This window comes from Xyrauchen texanus, chromosome 11 (genome assembly GCF_025860055.1).
Source record: "Xyrauchen texanus isolate HMW12.3.18 chromosome 11, RBS_HiC_50CHRs, whole genome shotgun sequence".
In the NCBI taxonomy this organism is placed as follows: domain Eukaryota; kingdom Metazoa; phylum Chordata; class Actinopteri; order Cypriniformes; family Catostomidae; genus Xyrauchen; species Xyrauchen texanus.
In genome coordinates this window covers 3,814,210-3,832,052 of record NC_068286.1, presented here as the reverse complement: position 1 = coordinate 3,832,052, position 17,843 = coordinate 3,814,210, and the positions used below count along the sequence as shown (strand labels likewise).

General features: G+C 41.0%; 2 protein-coding genes across 2 annotated transcripts; one reads left to right on the top strand and one right to left on the bottom strand.

Moving 5' to 3' along the window:
- The first annotated feature begins 1,079 nt into the window (after nucleotides 1-1,079).
- Nucleotides 1,080-7,731, top strand: LOC127651165 (GTPase IMAP family member 9-like). The gene is made up of 4 exons (XM_052136873.1): nucleotides 1,080-1,348; nucleotides 2,631-3,338; nucleotides 6,496-6,676; nucleotides 7,605-7,731. Exons 1-3 carry the CDS (start codon nucleotides 1,330-1,332, stop codon nucleotides 6,516-6,518), a joined length of 750 nt encoding a protein of 249 aa, XP_051992833.1. The 5' UTR covers nucleotides 1,080-1,329; the 3' UTR covers nucleotides 6,519-6,676; nucleotides 7,605-7,731.
- Nucleotides 7,732-9,203: 1,472 nt separating this feature from the next.
- LOC127651153 (GTPase IMAP family member 8-like) lies at nucleotides 9,204-14,156 on the bottom strand. The gene is made up of 3 exons (XM_052136858.1): nucleotides 13,970-14,156; nucleotides 12,199-13,125; nucleotides 9,204-10,806 (listed from the first exon to the last, which is right to left on the bottom strand). The coding sequence occupies exons 1-3, from the start codon at nucleotides 13,986-13,988 to the stop codon at nucleotides 10,088-10,090; spliced, it is 1,665 nt and encodes a 554-aa protein (XP_051992818.1). The 5' UTR covers nucleotides 13,989-14,156; the 3' UTR covers nucleotides 9,204-10,087.
- Nucleotides 14,157-17,843: the final 3,687 nt, after the last annotated feature.

The following is a 17,843-nucleotide window of genomic DNA, read 5'->3' as shown; positions in this document are numbered from 1 at the left end:
CCTGGACCCCGAGGGTGGCCATCGCCTGCCTGGTTTGTCGAAGTGCGCAGTTTCTGCAACACGTCGGGGTCAGGACTATCCAAGAGCACATCTTTGAGTGCCTTGGCCTGGTGAACTTGTTCAGGAGGGTTCCAGTCCAGCCCCACGCTGACGGTGGCCAGTCGAGTCTTCCACGTCAAACGCCAGCACGCTCTCCGATGCAGTGTTGAACTCATCATCCAGCTCGGGAGGGCCCCCCTGTCTTCATGAAATCTTATATTGCATCCATGTAGACATTAATAGTAAATTATGACTACTAAAAGAACTAAAAAGGCCTGTTGTATTGGAAATCATGTAGTGTGTAATTGAACCAAGGCTACGTATATGTCTAATTACATTTATCAAAAGAACTACATTTAAATATAGCATCATCCCAGTTCAAAAATACCCTTCTATTTAACACCGAACAGAGGTACTTTAATTTCAGGGAACACAAAATTGAGATGGAACCACAGAAATTAAAGTCAAACTGTGCCCCCATGTGTTGTTGCAATAATGTAATGATGGTCTATATGGGTTTTATCAAGCGGACATACCAGGTTTGATTCCACGTTTGTCCCACTTTTTCCCATTTTGTCCCCACTCTTAAGATTTCCTTTAATATTACTTATAAGAATAAATAAAAATATGCTTTTTGTTGCTATTCACACAGTGCAAAGAGCCACTGCATTAATATTTTCTCACAGTTGGGTAAAACTTTTAGAGGAGGTAAAAATTACAGAAATGTTTTAAAAAGCGTAATTTAAAAAGTATTGGAGAGGAAAAATAAATGGAATATGGCATAAAACTAGGATATTATTGAATCAAACTATTTGTAGCAAGTAAGTGATGGAAAACAATGTTGCCATATGGCAACATAGTACCATAAAGGGTTAAACTTATTTTTGTATGGTTTATTTGTATACTGATCAAACACTGCAACATCATGTGACTTGTGAGTGAGTCAGAAATAGAAACCAGTTTGGCAAAAAGGCTGAAACCTGTATGACAACATTTGATTGAAGCTGATTTGAATGCGTTTAAAAATGAAGGGTTGGACTTGTATGCACTGTTCAGTCATATCTGTAGACTGCCAGATAATTAGATGGCTAAAGAACTATTTTTTTTTTTAAAGAAAGCAAACGATACATAAACACATTTTGGTGCTGGGCAGCTGAATGTATTGTAGTCTTACAAGACCTTATTTATATGAATTCAAGTGATTGTATGATTCTCTTTTTGAAACAATCCCTCTGAGCTTCAGAGAAAACTGCAAAACACCAAAAACTCGAGTGACTTCTTCAAGAAAAAATGACAGAAATCCATGCAGGTAAGTAAAATATATATATATATATATATATATGTTAAATGATTATATATAAAACTTAAAACAGCTACACTGTATTTTCACATTGGATTGGTCATTAAATGATTGACATTAAAGACCATCAAAAAATCGAAATGTTTTCATTGTTCATGTTAGTACATTTTAAATGCCAAGCAGAGCTGAGACACATTTTTAATATAAGCTTTTGCCTCTCTAAATATAATCAGATTACATGACTCATTTATATATACATACAGTATATATATATATATACACACACACACACATATTACGTATTCCTTTTGCTTCAAAAAAACTTTGTACTTATACAAACTGACTTGTAACAAGTTCTAAATAATTCCTCCATCCTCGCAGTTGCATTTAAGTCACACACTTGCTCTCACAGAACTGCTAAATAAACATACGTATGAACATAATTCATGTTTTAAATGTATTCTACATAAATATTACTTTTGACATTTGTGTATCCCAAGTAAAATTTCGATTCAACTCAATTGGCAGTCAGTAATTGAAACCTGATATATATATATATTTAAAACGAAAAGACATTACAGGTATGTTACAGATATGAGCTCACATTCAGATCTGCCTCCATTCCGGTAGGCAATGCCCACTTTTCACAATCCAATCAACAACCGATGGATAAAATCAAGTTCCCACCATATTTTTTTCTTTTTTTAATAAGCCATTTCACTCATGTATGTATATCTGTAGGCTGGAGATCTCCAAATGGGGATGGTATCTCCAAAAGGGGGTTGTGCCAACTCCAAAACAAGGCGTCACTTCCACACACAGTTAAGGAAAGTGTTAGGTTAGAGGCTCCCTACATCTTTAATGGCAGTTTGGAGCTCCCGCCTCTTTTTGGAGCTCTGCCTGCAGCTAAATCCTTCTCGTTTCACTTGGAAATACGTCACAATATGAAAGTAAAGTCTGTCACAACTCGTGCTGAAAGTGCACTTGACTACATTATGCATCTGGATATGCCCTTCTCCTTAACCTAATCATTATTTGACAAATTAGTGCGATAGAAAATGTACAGATCTCTTACTCTTTTTAATTCAAATTAGCTTTACCGTGGTATTAGCTATGTAAATTGTGCCAGACAATCTTTGTAAATGAAGCGCAATCTACAAAGGAGGCACGTTTGTGTGGATTGAATGACAATTACTTAATTTAAATGCTCAAGGTTAGTGAATGAGACGCAGGTACAAATAATGTGCATTTATGTTCTTACATCAGCTCTTTTATTCCTCTCATGTCTCAGATCTGAGGATTGCACTGCTGGGTAACAGAGGAACAGGGAAGAGTTCTGCTGCAAACACCATTCTGGACAGAGATGCATTTCGAGTACAATTCTCTGCACGTGCTGTCACTCAAAGTTGCGAGAGAAGACGACGAGAAGCGGATGGAAGGACCATCTCAGTGATTGACACTCCAGGACTGTTTGATACATCATTGACTAAAGAGCAACTGGAGGCTGAAATGGAGAACCTCGCTCGCATGTCTGATCCTGGTCTTCATGCGTTCCTGCTGGTCATCAGACTGGATGTTGGACTCTCAGATAAGGAGAAGAACATGCTGAAATGGATTCAGAAGTACTTCGGAAGAGACGCTACACGCTACACCTTCATTCTGTTCACTCATGCTGATCAGCTGAATGGTGAACCTTTAGATGATTTCGTCATGGAAAGTCTTAGTTTTCGGTCATTGATTCGCAGCTGTGGTGGCAGATATCACTCATTCAACAATGTGGACAGAGAGAATCGAGATCAGGTCACAGAGCTGCTGGAGAGGATTACAGATATCAATAAGGAGTGTCACTTTACTTTAAAGATGTTTAAAATGGCCCAGAATGACAGACATGCGAAGGAAGTTTCATTAATAGTGGCAGCATTTGGAACAATATTAGGACTGGGAGGATTTCTGGCTTCTGGAGGGTTAAACTGGCTCCTAGTTTTCGTATGTTCAAAACGTTAGTTGGTACATACAAAATGTACACCTGCTTCTGGTAGTTTATACCCAATTCTGCTTCATACATTTTAGATAGAACTGCTTGACATGGGGCGAACAGTTCGAGGAAAGACGCAGTTTAGGTTTGATTTTCTCAACAACAAAAAAATGAATGCCCTTTAAAATGACTGGATGGAGAGTTTCTTCGTTGATATGAACACTTTAATTTAGGTTTCTCTAATTTTGTATTAATTGCTGCAGTGGCGTTCACAGACTTTAATAGAGGCAGGGGTGGAATGATTAAAAAATGGGCACTGATTCTAACATTTTATTTAATGTGTAGTAATTCAATAAAAGTTGCATTGAGTCAAAATTGCGTTGTTGATAGAGGGAAGGAAAAAAATCACAGAAAGTAAAGATCTGTGTATAAGTGGCACTGACGGAGAATGCAATGGCCGGCACTAGGACCTGAGAGCCACCGTCTTCCCTTCAGCCAGTTGGCATGTAGGTACTCTGACGTCACACCACAGGAAATCCCGTTTCTGGGTTCTTTCGAGCAGCAGATTTCAATGGTCAATTTTGTCTAATACAGCAGATGCGAAAACAATGAAGGTGACCCGTTTTAACCCAATTTAATTATCATTAAATCATTTGGATCAAGCCTGTCTTGAGCATTTGGCCATAGATTTGCATCCACATGAATGAATGTTATAATTGTCCATGCACCTTGGGAAAAACCTTTTGGCATGGCGAATCCATGCTTAACATTGGTCTAAACTGATGTCATCACATGCCTCATCAAGGGCCAAAAGGAGGGTGGAGCGCTAGAGACCTTCCACCTCCATGCTGAGGTGATTCCTCAATAGGGTTGAAGAAAGGAGAGTATGGGGGCAGGTAGAGGGTCATGAATAGGGGATGGGCCTGAAACCATGCTTCAACCACCTCTGCATGGTGGAACCTGACATTGTCCCACACAATTACATAGGTGGCGACTTCACCTTGACAGGCCGGCTCAATGACAGGAGATGTGCAGCGTTGTAGGAGCCAAGTAATGGCCTACGTCCTACAACACCATCTTCAGAGATAGCTGCGCACATGGAGATGTTTCCTCCACGTTGTCCAGGCACTTGGACAGTGGCCCATTGGCCGATAAGTTTCCGTTTTGGCCAGGTTAAAGCCCGTTTCATCAACAAAAATGTACATGTGATGGTTCATATCAACATCAAGCACCATCACCCTCTAAAAAAAATATATTTCAGTTAGTTTGTTTTACAGTGTAGTTCCAATATACATATGACGTAAGTGATGCATCAAATAGTAACAGTAATACAGTATATAGCGCTGTTCCTGAACATACTCAGCCCTCAGTTGTTTCACCTGGTCATTGTTTCTCTCAAAAGGCAACATGTAAATGTGTTTCATTGATACCTGGTGCCTCTTCCAAAGGTGTGTTACTGTTGGAAGGCTGATGGATGCCACATTGGCAAATGTGTCATTGTTCTCCTCCAGACTTAATGGTTTTCTTGGTGAAAAGTTCAGATAATAGAATTGACTGTTGATCTTTTTAAATTTGGATCAACTAATCTGGCAGCCTCTGCCAAAGTAAGGCCTCGATTAACCACATGATCAGTGATGATGACCCGGACTTCATTAGAGACAACAGTTTTGCCTCCTTCTCTCTGATGACCAACCCTTCGATGGGCCCCATACCCACCTCTCTGACCTCTCTGTTGGTGCCCAATGCCCACCTCTCTGATGTATCCCTTGTCCACGAGCTCTTCCAATTCCTTGCTGTCTATCCTGCTCGATGTTGAAATAAATTCTCAGTGTTTATACCCCCCAACACCCTTTTTATATGGTGACCAATTGTGGTTACCACTAAGAGTATTCATTATGTGTGGTTACATGTAATTTAGATGTTCATACAAAATCTCATTTTATTTGTGTAGTTCTTGAAATCCATACACTGTATATAGCTGACAAACCAATTTACTGTAAAATCTATGTTAGGTTTACCAAACGGTTCAGTGATAAACCATTAAGAGCAGATGGATTAAGTGTTGGTTAAATGTATTCACACAATCAGAAGAGAAGCTTATCAAAAGTATTGTGAGCATTGCATTATGAAAGACAATAACTTCATATGAAAGGTTTTTCTTTGATGATGCACTGACTAGGTGTGGTGAAAAAGTTATTGTGTAGTTTTTTTTGTTGTACTTAGTCAGTTGAACATGTGATTACATGTTTGCAAAAACAGCCTTTTTGATGATCCACTTTGAGAGATAATAATGAATAATATTGAGAATTAATTTTGTCTAAAAACTTCATGAGTAACATTCTCAAAGTGCGTGTGCGTATGTGTGTGTTTGTGCGTGTGCGTGTGTGTGCGTGTGTGTTTGTGCGTGTGCGTGTGTGTGCGTGTGTGTGCGTGTGTGTGCGTGTGTGTGTGTGTGTGTGTGTGCGTGTAGAGATAGAAATAAAATATAGAAATTTAGGCTATACATAAAGAAATACAGAAATTTAGAAATAAATAATTAAGGTAATAAATAAATGTGGAAATAAATAAATACAATTATACATAAATAAGGAAATAAAAGTATAAATGCTTAGTTCAGATTTTAACATTTATTTATGTGTTTATATGTACACATTTTCATTTTTTTACATTAATTTGCAAATATTTGTATATATTGTTTAACAGTGTGGCAAATTAACACCTCCAACCTTTATTACTCTCAGGTTAGGTAAAGTAAGAATCTGGTCTAAATTATAACATAAATTATACTTACAACCAGAAGACTGCTTTGAAGTATGTTCGAGACTCACTGACCAAAACACAAAAGCCTTGCTAGTCAAGTCTTATTGTAATCTATCAAATAGTTTTATTGGTTACAATGTTCTTATCGATCAAAATGTATAGGTAAGTAAAACATACAAAATTAAAAATTCATTTTAGGATCACGGTGGGGGTGGGGTCATTCTACATTCAAAAAAACAAAACAACACTATTGGTACAGGTGCAGGGGACGTATGTGAACGGTGTGTACACATATAAAGTGAGGTATCTAGCAATAAGGGTGAACTGACGCACATAAATAACAATGGTGTTTTTGTAGGCATTGTTCATTCAGTGTGCTGGAAAGTTGGAATTTAAAATACATTCACTTTCGTTTCTACAGCAGTTCAACAAGTGGGAGACTGAAAGACCATGAACGTGATGAAGGATTTCAAAGAATAATTTCAAGCAATAATGGAATCACAACATGAAGGTCTATCTATCTGTCTATCGGTCTATCTGTCAACTAAAATGCCAACCAATTTTAACCAGCGTTATAAACAAAGACAGCACATTCATAAGAGGTTGGTAGTGTAAATGGACTGTATGTAATATATTAGAAGAATTAAAATATGGACTTATGTTTGTTTGTGAATTAACTGCATCCTTGATGAATGTTAACCATTTTTCGATGATTGTGACTCGCTCCTTTTATACGCGTAGAAAATTCCACAATTGGAATCAAATAACAAATCACAAGTTCACCAGAATTTACATATACACTGTTAAATTATAGAAAATATAAGTAGTTTTAATTATTTTCATCTACTGACACACAAATAATGGCTAGCACGCTCTTTCCTTCTACCGGTTGATTTTTATATGGAAAATAAACCAAAATTATTTCTAAATTCAAATTACATAAAACATTTTACCCTCTCCAACTTCTTCCTTTTTACAATGACTTTAAAATCGCTCTACGGCCAGTGTACTGTACATTAGATCATACAATACAACTTTAAATATAAACATAACAATAATGATAATTGAAAAATAAACTAACCAAACTTATATACAGTATAGTTTTAACACAAATCTCATAAATTGTTGTAAAAAAAAAAAAGCTACAATTCTGACATGGACTTAATTTTATGTTCCACCATATATTCAGGGTTTGGACATGAACTGTATCTCCAAACTGCAAATACAGGAACTGAGTTTAGACTTTGCGCTGAAAACAGACATGCTACTGAAACTTCTTAGCGCAATGATCTATTTCTCTACAAAATAGCAAATTGCATTTTACGTCACTTTATTCCTATACAATACACCAAGAGTTTGCACAAACACTCACTCTCACGCCTACTTGTGTACACGAAAATCGATTACTTTGCGTTGCGCCTAGCATGGCCACAAACATTGAGCCTATTGTGTTTGATTAATCATTAATGTGTAACATGGACACTGTAAATTAAAACTGAATCACTCTGATTCCATCTCTTTCTCATGTAGATCTGAGGATTGCAGTGCTTGGTAATACTGGATCGGGAAAGAGTTCAACTGCAAACACCAGTCAATTTCTCCCCACTTGCCATCACTCAAACTTGTGAGAGAAAAAAAGGAGAAGTGAATGGAAAAACCACCTTAGTCATTGACACTCCTGGACTGTTCAATACATCACTGACGGAAGAGAAACTGATAGCTGAAATGAAGAACCTCGCTAGCATGTCCGATCCTGGTCTTCATGCATTCCTGTTGGTCATCAAACTGGGTGTGAGATTCACAGTTAAAGAAAGGAATATTATGCAATGGATTCAGAGTCATTTTGGAGAAGATGCTGCACGCTACACCATCATACTCTTCACCCATGCTGATCAGCTGAATGGTGAACCTTTAGAGGAATATATCATAGAAAGTCCTGATCTCATGTCACTGATTCACATCTGTGGTGACAGATATCACTCATTCAACAATAACGACATAGAGAATCGAGATCAGGTCACACAGTTGCTGGAGAAGATTGATGAAATGGTGGAAACCAACAAGGGACATCACTCCACTTTAGAGAACTTTAAAGAGGCCCAAACACATTATAAACCAATGGAAGTTTTGGGACCATTGGGAGTGTTATTTGGACTAGTAGCAATTGTTGCTGTAGTGGCACTGAAGCAGTAGCAGCAGCAGAATGGCTAAAAATGTATGACTCAATCGAGTCAGTCTCCCTACTTATTTATTCAAATATATTACAATATAATTTAAATAAATGGATTCTATTGTTATGATCAACAACTTTAAATTAAAGTTTTTAATTTAACTGCATCATTCACAATGCTTCATATGACTGTTATTCATTCCCTCATTAAAGATGTTAAGGACACAGTCTTGTACTTTTGTATTTTGTCCAATTTTTAAATACTTAATTTGCTTCAAATCAAAGTTTGTAATGTTGTGATTCATCTCTGAGCTGGTTGGTTTGGTTCATGGCTCACAGCGCTTTCATAATATATTGTATGAAATTCCTATGGGAATAAAGAATGGGAAAAATACTTACGGAACCAAGACAGGTGAACCAAGACCAACATGACAAAGTGTGCAGGCACAATTGCACTCTATTCTCATCCCAAACTCACGGCTTTGGTCGAGACTGAAGTTGACATGTCGGACCCTCAAACAAACAGAGCAAAGTACACTCTTCATAAGGTCAACCTCTGAATGCTTTATTAAGAGTGGTGGCCTCAGAATTATTTCAGTGGGGTGACTGTGATGATTTCAGATATATATGCAAGGTGGTACACAGTTGCCCAAGACAAAAAATTACCAAAATGGCAATTGCGACTGGGGTGGCCAGGCTTCGGTCCATGCTGGCCACGACCATCCCTGGCCACCCCCTAGCTCTGGCTGTGTGTGCATTGAGGTGCACAAAGGAAGGAAATCAGGGCAAATTTCATATAATACAGTTTGATGTAAAGCAACTTTTACTTTCGACCCATGGCCTCGATCAAGTTACATTTCTTGCCCTATGAAGGAAAAGGATTGGGCGCCTCTAACATAGATTAAATGAATTTGTCTTTGCAATTAGTGTACTGTGGATCACATTGCACATAAGATCCTGTTAAATGGCATGTAACCAAGTTTCAAGCCAATACATTCAACTACCTGCTATATTGACAATGACCACCAGGAGTTTAATTAGTGCAGTTTAATTAGAATACTGTTAAAAGCTACTTTAAAACTTTTTTCCCCCTCTAAACGAGGTAATGCATAAGCATACAAATTATTATGTACATTTAGAAACAGTGTTGGGAAAATATACATACTTGAAAATGCTTATATTAACATGCAACAACATGTTTAATGAGTAATACAGTCATTAGGTCCAGCCTAATAAATAATAAGGACAGCACATGAGTAAATCCGTCTCTAAATGTAGTGGTTCATGACCACAGAGAAAGGTGGGGCAGATTCTTCTCCCGAGCGCTAAACTGTAGGTTATGCATAACTGAAAGGAAATTTTACAATATTCAACTCGTTGAACACATAAACGCGATACCTCCATTTTCATATTTGACCACAAATTATATTATTGTCAGTTTATAGTATGGATCTGTGTGTTCAAGTGGCACTGGCACGGCTCCACCTGCCCATACAGATGCCACAGCTGGTTCCTGTTCATCTGTTATAGTTAGAATCTGTAATCTGCACTAATTACAGACAATCTGACTCCAAAATTACAATAAACAATAGCAATCTCTAATGAAGTTCCCCAGATCTTTTGATAATAGAGTTGATCTTCTGCTACTTTATAATCTTATATACTGTAGCTTTACCATTAACTTTACATTCCTATTTCTGTTACAGCTGAACAAGCAATACAAGCATGAGGTCCAGCCTAACAAGTAATCACCAACAGATATAATCAGACAATTAGAAACAATAAACTCTGTCTTTTAGCTTCTCTTAATAAAGATGCTTGTATCTGCTGCTGTAGTCACTCCTCATCCTTCAAGTCCAGTTTTTGCGACTGCTGCAGCTGCTAGAGCTCCTATTAAGAAAACCAAAACTCCTTTAAACCATGTTGCGTTCTGTTCTTTCTCCTCCTTTTCGATCTTGTCCTGAACTTTGGCATACATCTCATTAGTGAAGTGCTTTCCTCCATTTCTCTCCACCATTCCTTCGATCTTCTCTAGCAGTTGTCTGACCTGAAAGCGTTTCCACATGTCCTGATTGTTGAATGAGTGATATCTGTGACCAAAACTCTCAGTGAATGCCTGAAGATCTGGATTGTCTTTGATGTGTTCATGTAGTAATTTCCCATTCAGTGCATCAGAATGAGTGAACAGAATGATGGTGAAGTTTAGAGCATCTTCCCCGAAGTTCTTCTGGATCCATTTCACTGTGTTCTTCTCTTCATCTGTGAATCTCTCATCCAGTCTGATCACCAGCAGGAACACATGAGGACCAGGAGCAGACATGTACGCACACTTCTCTAATTCTGTCTGCAGTTCTTCATTACTGAGAGATGAATCAAACAGTTCTGGAGTTTCGATCACTGTGATGATTCTTCCACCAGCTTCTGCTTCATGTTTCTCAGAAGTGTGACAGACTGATCGTAAACCCGTATTCACTCTGAATGTATTTCTTCCCAGGATGGTGTTTCCTGTTGCACTCTTCCCGGATCCACTTTTACCCAGCAGAACAATCCTCAGATCTGATACTGTAAATAAAAGAGAATGTATATGCATATTAATTTGAAATGTCCACATTCATCATTTATCACGTCCTATATGGATATATTATTAATACTACATAAACTATATATAGGATCGTTGAAACATTGAGTGATCAGGCCAATTTCAGAGACGTGGTCTATTAGGCTTTGGTTACTTGGAGTGCAGAGTAGATGAGTGCATTGATGTCCAAGGGAGTAGCCAGAAAATTACTTTTGGGTGGGCCCCAATAATCTTTGTTTTATTATCAATAGAGAAGCGACACATTTAAAAAGTTCTTTCCCACTTTTAGAAATAAGAATGTATGTTCCAAATAAGAATTGGACATTCCAATTTGGAATGTCCAATTCCCAATCCTCGTGGTGGCGTAGTGGCGTAGTGGCTTGCCTCAATCCGGGTGGCAGAGGACGAATCCCAGCTGCCTCCGCGTCTGAGACGTTAACCCATGCATCTTATCACGTGGCTTGTTGAGCGTGTTGCCACGGCAACATAGTGCATGTGGAGGCTTCACGCCATCCACCGCAGAATCCATGCTCAACTCACCATATGCCTCACTGAGAACGAACCACATTATAGCAACTCCGAGGAGGTTACCCCATGTGAGTGGTGTTGGTGTAGTGGGCTAAAGCACATAACTGTAAAGCAAAAGGTTGGTGGTTCGATCCCCACAGCCACCACCATTGTGTCCTTGAGCAAGGCACTTAACTCCAGGTTGCTCCGGGGGGATTGTCCCTGTAATAAGTGCACTTTAAGTCGCTTTGGTTAAAAGTATCTGCCAAATGCATAAATGTAAATGTAAATGTGACTCTACACTCCCTAGCAACCGGGCCCATTTGGTTGCTTAGGAGATCTGGCTGGAGTCACTCAGCATGTCCTGGAATTCAAACTAGCGAACTCCAGGGGTGGTAGCCAGCGTCTTTACCACTGAGCTAACCAGGCTGCCAAATGTATCCATTTTTAGTAATTTAGTACAGAAAGCACTTTTGAAAATAAAAATCGCTTTCAGGGTCAATCAGTATTGCATCGTCATGGCAACAATTTTGTTATTTACATTTTCATTTATGCATTTGGCAGACGCTATTATCCAAAGCGACTTACAGTGCACTTATTACAGGGACAATACCCCCGGAGCAACCAAACCAGCAACCTTCTGATTACGAGTTATGTGCTTTAGTCCACTACGCCACCACCACTCCAATTATGTCATGTGAATGCACATATTGTTTGTGTCTTCTGGCTATACTTTTGAAACATTGTAAGTGCCTCACTGTAACCACACTTTTTATTTTTTTCATATATATATATATATATATAACTGAGGGAGTCAAAATATGAACTGGGCATGTTCGTGATATGCTATGTAGAATTGACCCATTTACCTATTAGTGAGTGATTTTCTGGTGTCACACTCGTTTCCTCGTCGATCAAACTTATTTCATGTTCTCTCTCACTTTGATATCCTTCTGTTTGTGGAGATCTTCTTTCTGGGCCGCATCCTTCTTCACTCTCATGTGTGTCACTTTGGTCTTTCTGAACTCTCTTTTCTATTTGTTCTTCTCCGGTAACAAGCTCTTGACTGCTGTCCTCTGATATGTCCAACCTTTCTTTCTCATGGAGTATTAAATCTTCATTTAGATGTAATCCACTCTCTTGCTGTCTTCTGTCTGTCTCCTCTTGTCGTATCATCCTCTCTTTCTCTTGTCCATTAATCTTCACGATCATCTCTTTAGTGTAATGGTCTTGCCCGTTCTTCCTCACTACTTCATCAATCTCCTCCAACAAGCTCAGGATCGGTTTCCTATCTCGCTTACTTTTATGAATGAACACATGGCATTTTTCTTCAAAGTAGCTTAGAAGATCTATAGTTCTTCTATTCAGCCTAAACTTGATCCATTCGTTCTTAGACATCTCCTGTTTCCCAGTAAACAGCACCAGAGTGTATTTGAAAGCTTTTTCTCCAAAGTTCTCCTGAATGTTTCGTCCAATCTTCCTGACATCCTCAGCAAATCTGTCCAGTCTGACGATGAGCAGGAAGACATGAGGACCGGGATAAGAGAGAGAAAGACTCTTCATCATTTCATTCTGCAGCTCTTCATCAGTCAGTTTAGTGTTGTTGAATCCTGGAGTGTCGATCACTGAGATGTTTCTGTCTTCTACTGTTCCTCTCTGTAGTTCACTCACTAGTGTGCTGCTCTCTTTAAACGCCTCTCTGCCCAGTATGATGTTGCTTACAGAACTTTTTCCAGCTCCAGTGTTTCCCAGTAACACCATCCTCAAATCCTGTAAATCAGGTGCTTCATCAGACTCTGTAAAACAAACATAACCACGGGTTTACATTAAAGTACTGAACCATGGTAATATTATCTGATACCATTACTGCAGCATAATATAGGAGTGGTGGTGGCGTAGTGGGATAAAGCACATAACTGGTAATCAGAAGGTTGCTGGTTCGATCCCCAAGCCACCACCATTTGTCCTTGAGCAAGACACTTAACTCCAATCCTTAACTCTATTTCTAAAAGGTAAGTCGCTTTGGATAAAAGTGTCTGCCAAATGCATAAATGTAAATGTAATACTGCCAGATTATAACATGTAATCTTGACAAAGATTAAGCTCTTAAAGTTTTCATCATGAATAATGTTGTGTCTTTAAGTCTAAGGAAATACTTATTCAAAACGCTCATGAATATTAATCTTCAAACTCTAAAACGTGGCCTAATGTGACAATTCTAAGTACAATATGTTGATAATATCTATTCCAATAAAGGCTACAATCACAGATCACATTTTTGATATCTATCAACACGCAGTTGGTCATGTTGCTTTTGTTGTGACAGTTAGTGGACATTTAGACACATCTTTGATACATACATACACTTCCATGAAGGTTTGATAAATATCGTTTTTCATCACATTATTTTCTGTATGTTCTATTTACGTGTGGAACTATGTTTGATTATATCTCCCAAAATAGCTCACTGTTCCGTGACCAACACCCATCTTAACAATGTTGCAGCACACAAGCCTCGTCAAGCTTTTTCTCTTACATTGTACAATCTAGTTACACAAGTTTTGTTCACTTTACATGATCAAAGTCTAAAATAACTATTATTTCAGTTTGTTAACTTATACCACAGCAGTTCAAACTCACCTGTATGTGTTGAATTCATTTCTCTATGAATCCTGTCTTTGCTGGTTTGTTGTTGTGTGATCTTTAAGTTTCCAGCAGAACTCACTCAGTCTGAATGAACTGACAGACTCCAAAAGTATTTGAGCAAAACCTGTCATGACAGTGAAACTCCCTCTATTGTGATGAAGAAATTACAATTATACGACCAATGTCATGCTAGGTGTTTGGAATGCGTTCTGTGACGAATTACTCTTTGATTTGATCCTTGGACACACGCAAATGCATGATGCAGGTCAGTTTAAGTGTAGTTTAATTATAGACACCTTTCAACACTAGCAATTGACACAAACAAGCACAAGATTACAATGGCTATGAAAACCATTGTCATCATATAACTCTTTCGTAACAAAACTTGTTTCCTGGGCTAATTTCAGTCTTTTATAATTAGATTTGAGCTATTACACAGTTAAATAAAGCTCAAAACTGCTGAATAAGACGTCACTGAATTCATGTCTGGTATTCGTCTGTGATCCTCCCTTCACCACATGCTGAACCTGTTGAACGAAGAGAGCAGGAAGACTGTTTATAATGATACAACAGGGCTAAAGCCCCCCCGGGCTAAAATGCACATTTGATTTTATTTTCTCCCAAAACACTAGATAGCAAAAAATCCATCACAGGACTTTCCTGGACAGCTGTTTGTCACTATGTACTGAAAAATAATCATGATCAATGAGATCATTGTGTTTAATGTCTAAAGGTTGATTTTGAGGCAATTTGATTTGTATTAATATTTAAAATGTAAATGTATGTAGTTAATGAATATCCCTGAAATTATCACATTTATTTAGAGACAAACTGATTAAATCAACAGATTTATAAAATTTTTTTAAATAACTCTCCAGTATGTGAAAGGATAATATTTAGGATAAAAAGTCCCTGGTTCCCCGTCTGTCGCTTACTTCGATGTTGTGTCGAAGAAGCGACACTAGGGGTCTCTCTTGAGCGCCGAATATGGACAACGTCTTCATTGACTGCCAAATCCTACAGCACCTCCTGCAAGTCCACTAGGCCAAGGCACTGAAAGATCTGCCCGGGGGTAGCCCTGATCCTGACGTGCTGCAGGAACTGCGCTCAGACATCGCCCTCAGAGCCACGAAGGTCACAGCACTGTCACTTGGGCAGGCGATGGCCACACTCGTGGTCCAGGAACGTCATCTGTGGCTGAATGTGGTCGAGATGCGTGAGACCATAAAAGTGTGCTTCCTTAATGCCCCTGTCTCCCAGTTTGGCCTCTTCGGCGACAGCGTCGAAGACTTTACCCAGCAGTTCTAGATGGGGTTGCGGTACCCACATTCTAAGTAAAAGAGCTATTCCTTTGTCTCTGGGTCACATGGCCCCCATTCTCACGGCACTCTGCCGCCAGATCTCAACAGTCCCGGCATGCTGGACGCGGACCCCCCGCCCTCAGCCCCATGACTGTTCCTCGGCCGGCCGGTTCTGAGGTGTCCAGAGGACACCTCAACAGGACCTCCTCCTCAGTCACTAACCCGCCCCCTGCCGGGTGTGTGGAGCAAGGTAAGTGCTTTGAGTCTCTTCTCAGCACCAGAGCCTCGGGACGTGTCCGCGCTTCCCAATGCCGTACTACCTGCTCCGCCCCGCTGCTCCGCCCTGCCGGTTATGTAAAAAATGATCGTCCCTTTGGTGCCCCTAGCACGGAGCTTGGATGCGTGGCTTTCACTTCCCAACCCGTCACGCTGGCTGGCCTGGACCATTCGACTCGGTTACGCAATTCAGTTTGCCAGGCCTCAGCCCCCCTTCGTGGGCATCCGCTTTTCAGCAGTACACGCCGAACATGCCAAATCCCTGTGCGCGGAAATTGCTACTCTCTTACTCAAAGACGCGATAGAGCCTGTCCCTCCAACCAAGATGATGAAGGGTTTCTACAGCCCTTACTTCATTGTAACCAAGAAAGGTGTTGGCTTGCGACCGATCTTGGACTTGCGAGTTTTCGAGGCTTTGCACAAACTCCCGTTCAAAAAGCTCATGCAAAAACACATCTTAACTTGCGTCTGGCATCTAGATTGGTACTTTCATGTCTCAATTCTGCCTCGACACTGACCATTCCTACGGTTCGCGTTCGACGGCCAGGCATATCAGTACAAAATCCTCCCCTTCGGCATGTCTCTGGCCCCTCGCGTCTTCACAAAGTCGCAGAGGCAGCCCTTGCCCCGCTCTGAGAAGCCGGCATCCGCATACTCAATTACCTCGATGACTGGCTCATTCTGGCCCACTTCCGAGAGTTACTATGCACTCACAGAGACCAGGTGCTCAGGCAACTCAGCCGTTTGGGGTTTCAGGTAAACTGGGAAAAGAGCAAGCTCGCCCCGGTTCAGAGCATCTCTTTTCTCGGCATGGAGTTAGACTCAGTCTCAATGTTAGCACGTCTCACCAACGAGCATGCGCAGTCAGTGCTGGAATGCCTCGCTTCCTTCAAGCCAGGCACAACGGTCCCTTTAAAACTTTTCCAGAGGCTTCTGGGGCATATGGCGTCCTCCGCGGTGGTCGCGCCGCTGGGGTTAATGCATATGTGACCGCTTCAGCACTGGCTTCAGAGTCCTGAGACGAGCATCGCGCCACGGCACGCACTGTGTAATGGTCAACCCCGCCTGCCGCCAAACATTCAAACCCTGGAAAGACCTCTGCTTTCTGCGGGCAAGAGTGCCCTTGCAGCAGGTGTCTCGCCGCGTCCTGGTCATGACCGATGCCTCCAGATCGAGTTGGGGTGCCGTGTACAATGGGCACGCAGCCGCGGGCCGTTGGAAAGGGGCCCGCTGCGCTGGCACATCAATTGCCTAGAGTTGCTGACTGTTTTCTTTGCCCTGCGGAAGTTTCTCCCATTAGTTCCAGACAAACATGTCCTAGTCAGTTCAGACAGCACCACCGCGGTAGCGTACATAAATCGCCATGGCGGCATACGCTCCCACCACATGTCGCACCTCGCCCATCGTCTCCTTCTTTGGCGCCACTCACATCCTCGGCGACCTCAATGTGGTAGCGGATGCGCTATCACGACAATGCTGGCCCGGTGGGGAGTGGAGGCTTCACCCCCAGTCGGTCCAGCTGATTTTGGAACGATTCGGCAAGGCCCAGGTAGACAGGTTTGCCTCCCGAGAGGCCTCCCACTGCCCACTCTGGTATGCCCGAACAGAGGCTCCCCTCAGAGCAGACGCACTGGCACACAGCTGGCCCTCGGGGCTGCGCAAGTACGCATTTCCCCCAGTGAGCCTTCTTGCACAGATGCTGTGCAAGGTCAGGGAGGACGAGGAACAAGTCACCCTAGTGGCTCCCACCTGGGCCTGGTTCTCGTACCTCGTACTCCGTGTGTTGTGCATGTGTGTTGTGTGTGTGTGTTTTGTCTGTGTGTGCATGTGTGTTGTGCGTGTGTTGTGTTGTGCATGTGTGTGTTTTGTGGATCCCCGCCCCCAACTCGGCTACTCAAACCACATCTCTGTTATGCTAATTCCAGCATACAGACCGCTCGTCAGATGCACAAAACCTGTGTAGTCTCATGTGGTTCTGTGATTGTCCTATGTTGTTTTATTTAGCACCATGCAGGCGCGTCGCACCCGTGGGGGATGTGGGTGTTTTAACACCCACACTTTTCCCAATGAGAGGGTTCAACCCCCACACTTTTTCTGCAGTTTTGCCGCAGTTTTGCACAAACGCCTTACTACAGCCGCTCCTCCGTGTCTCTGGCTGCTCTGTGTCTGCGCTCGCTGCGGCTGCCTCCTCTCCCCCTCCCTCTCAAACATGACACCGAATTTGAGTGTGACCGGCTGATGATTGGCTGTTCTACCTTAAGTCCCGCCTCTCTTTTTTTTTTTTTATTGTA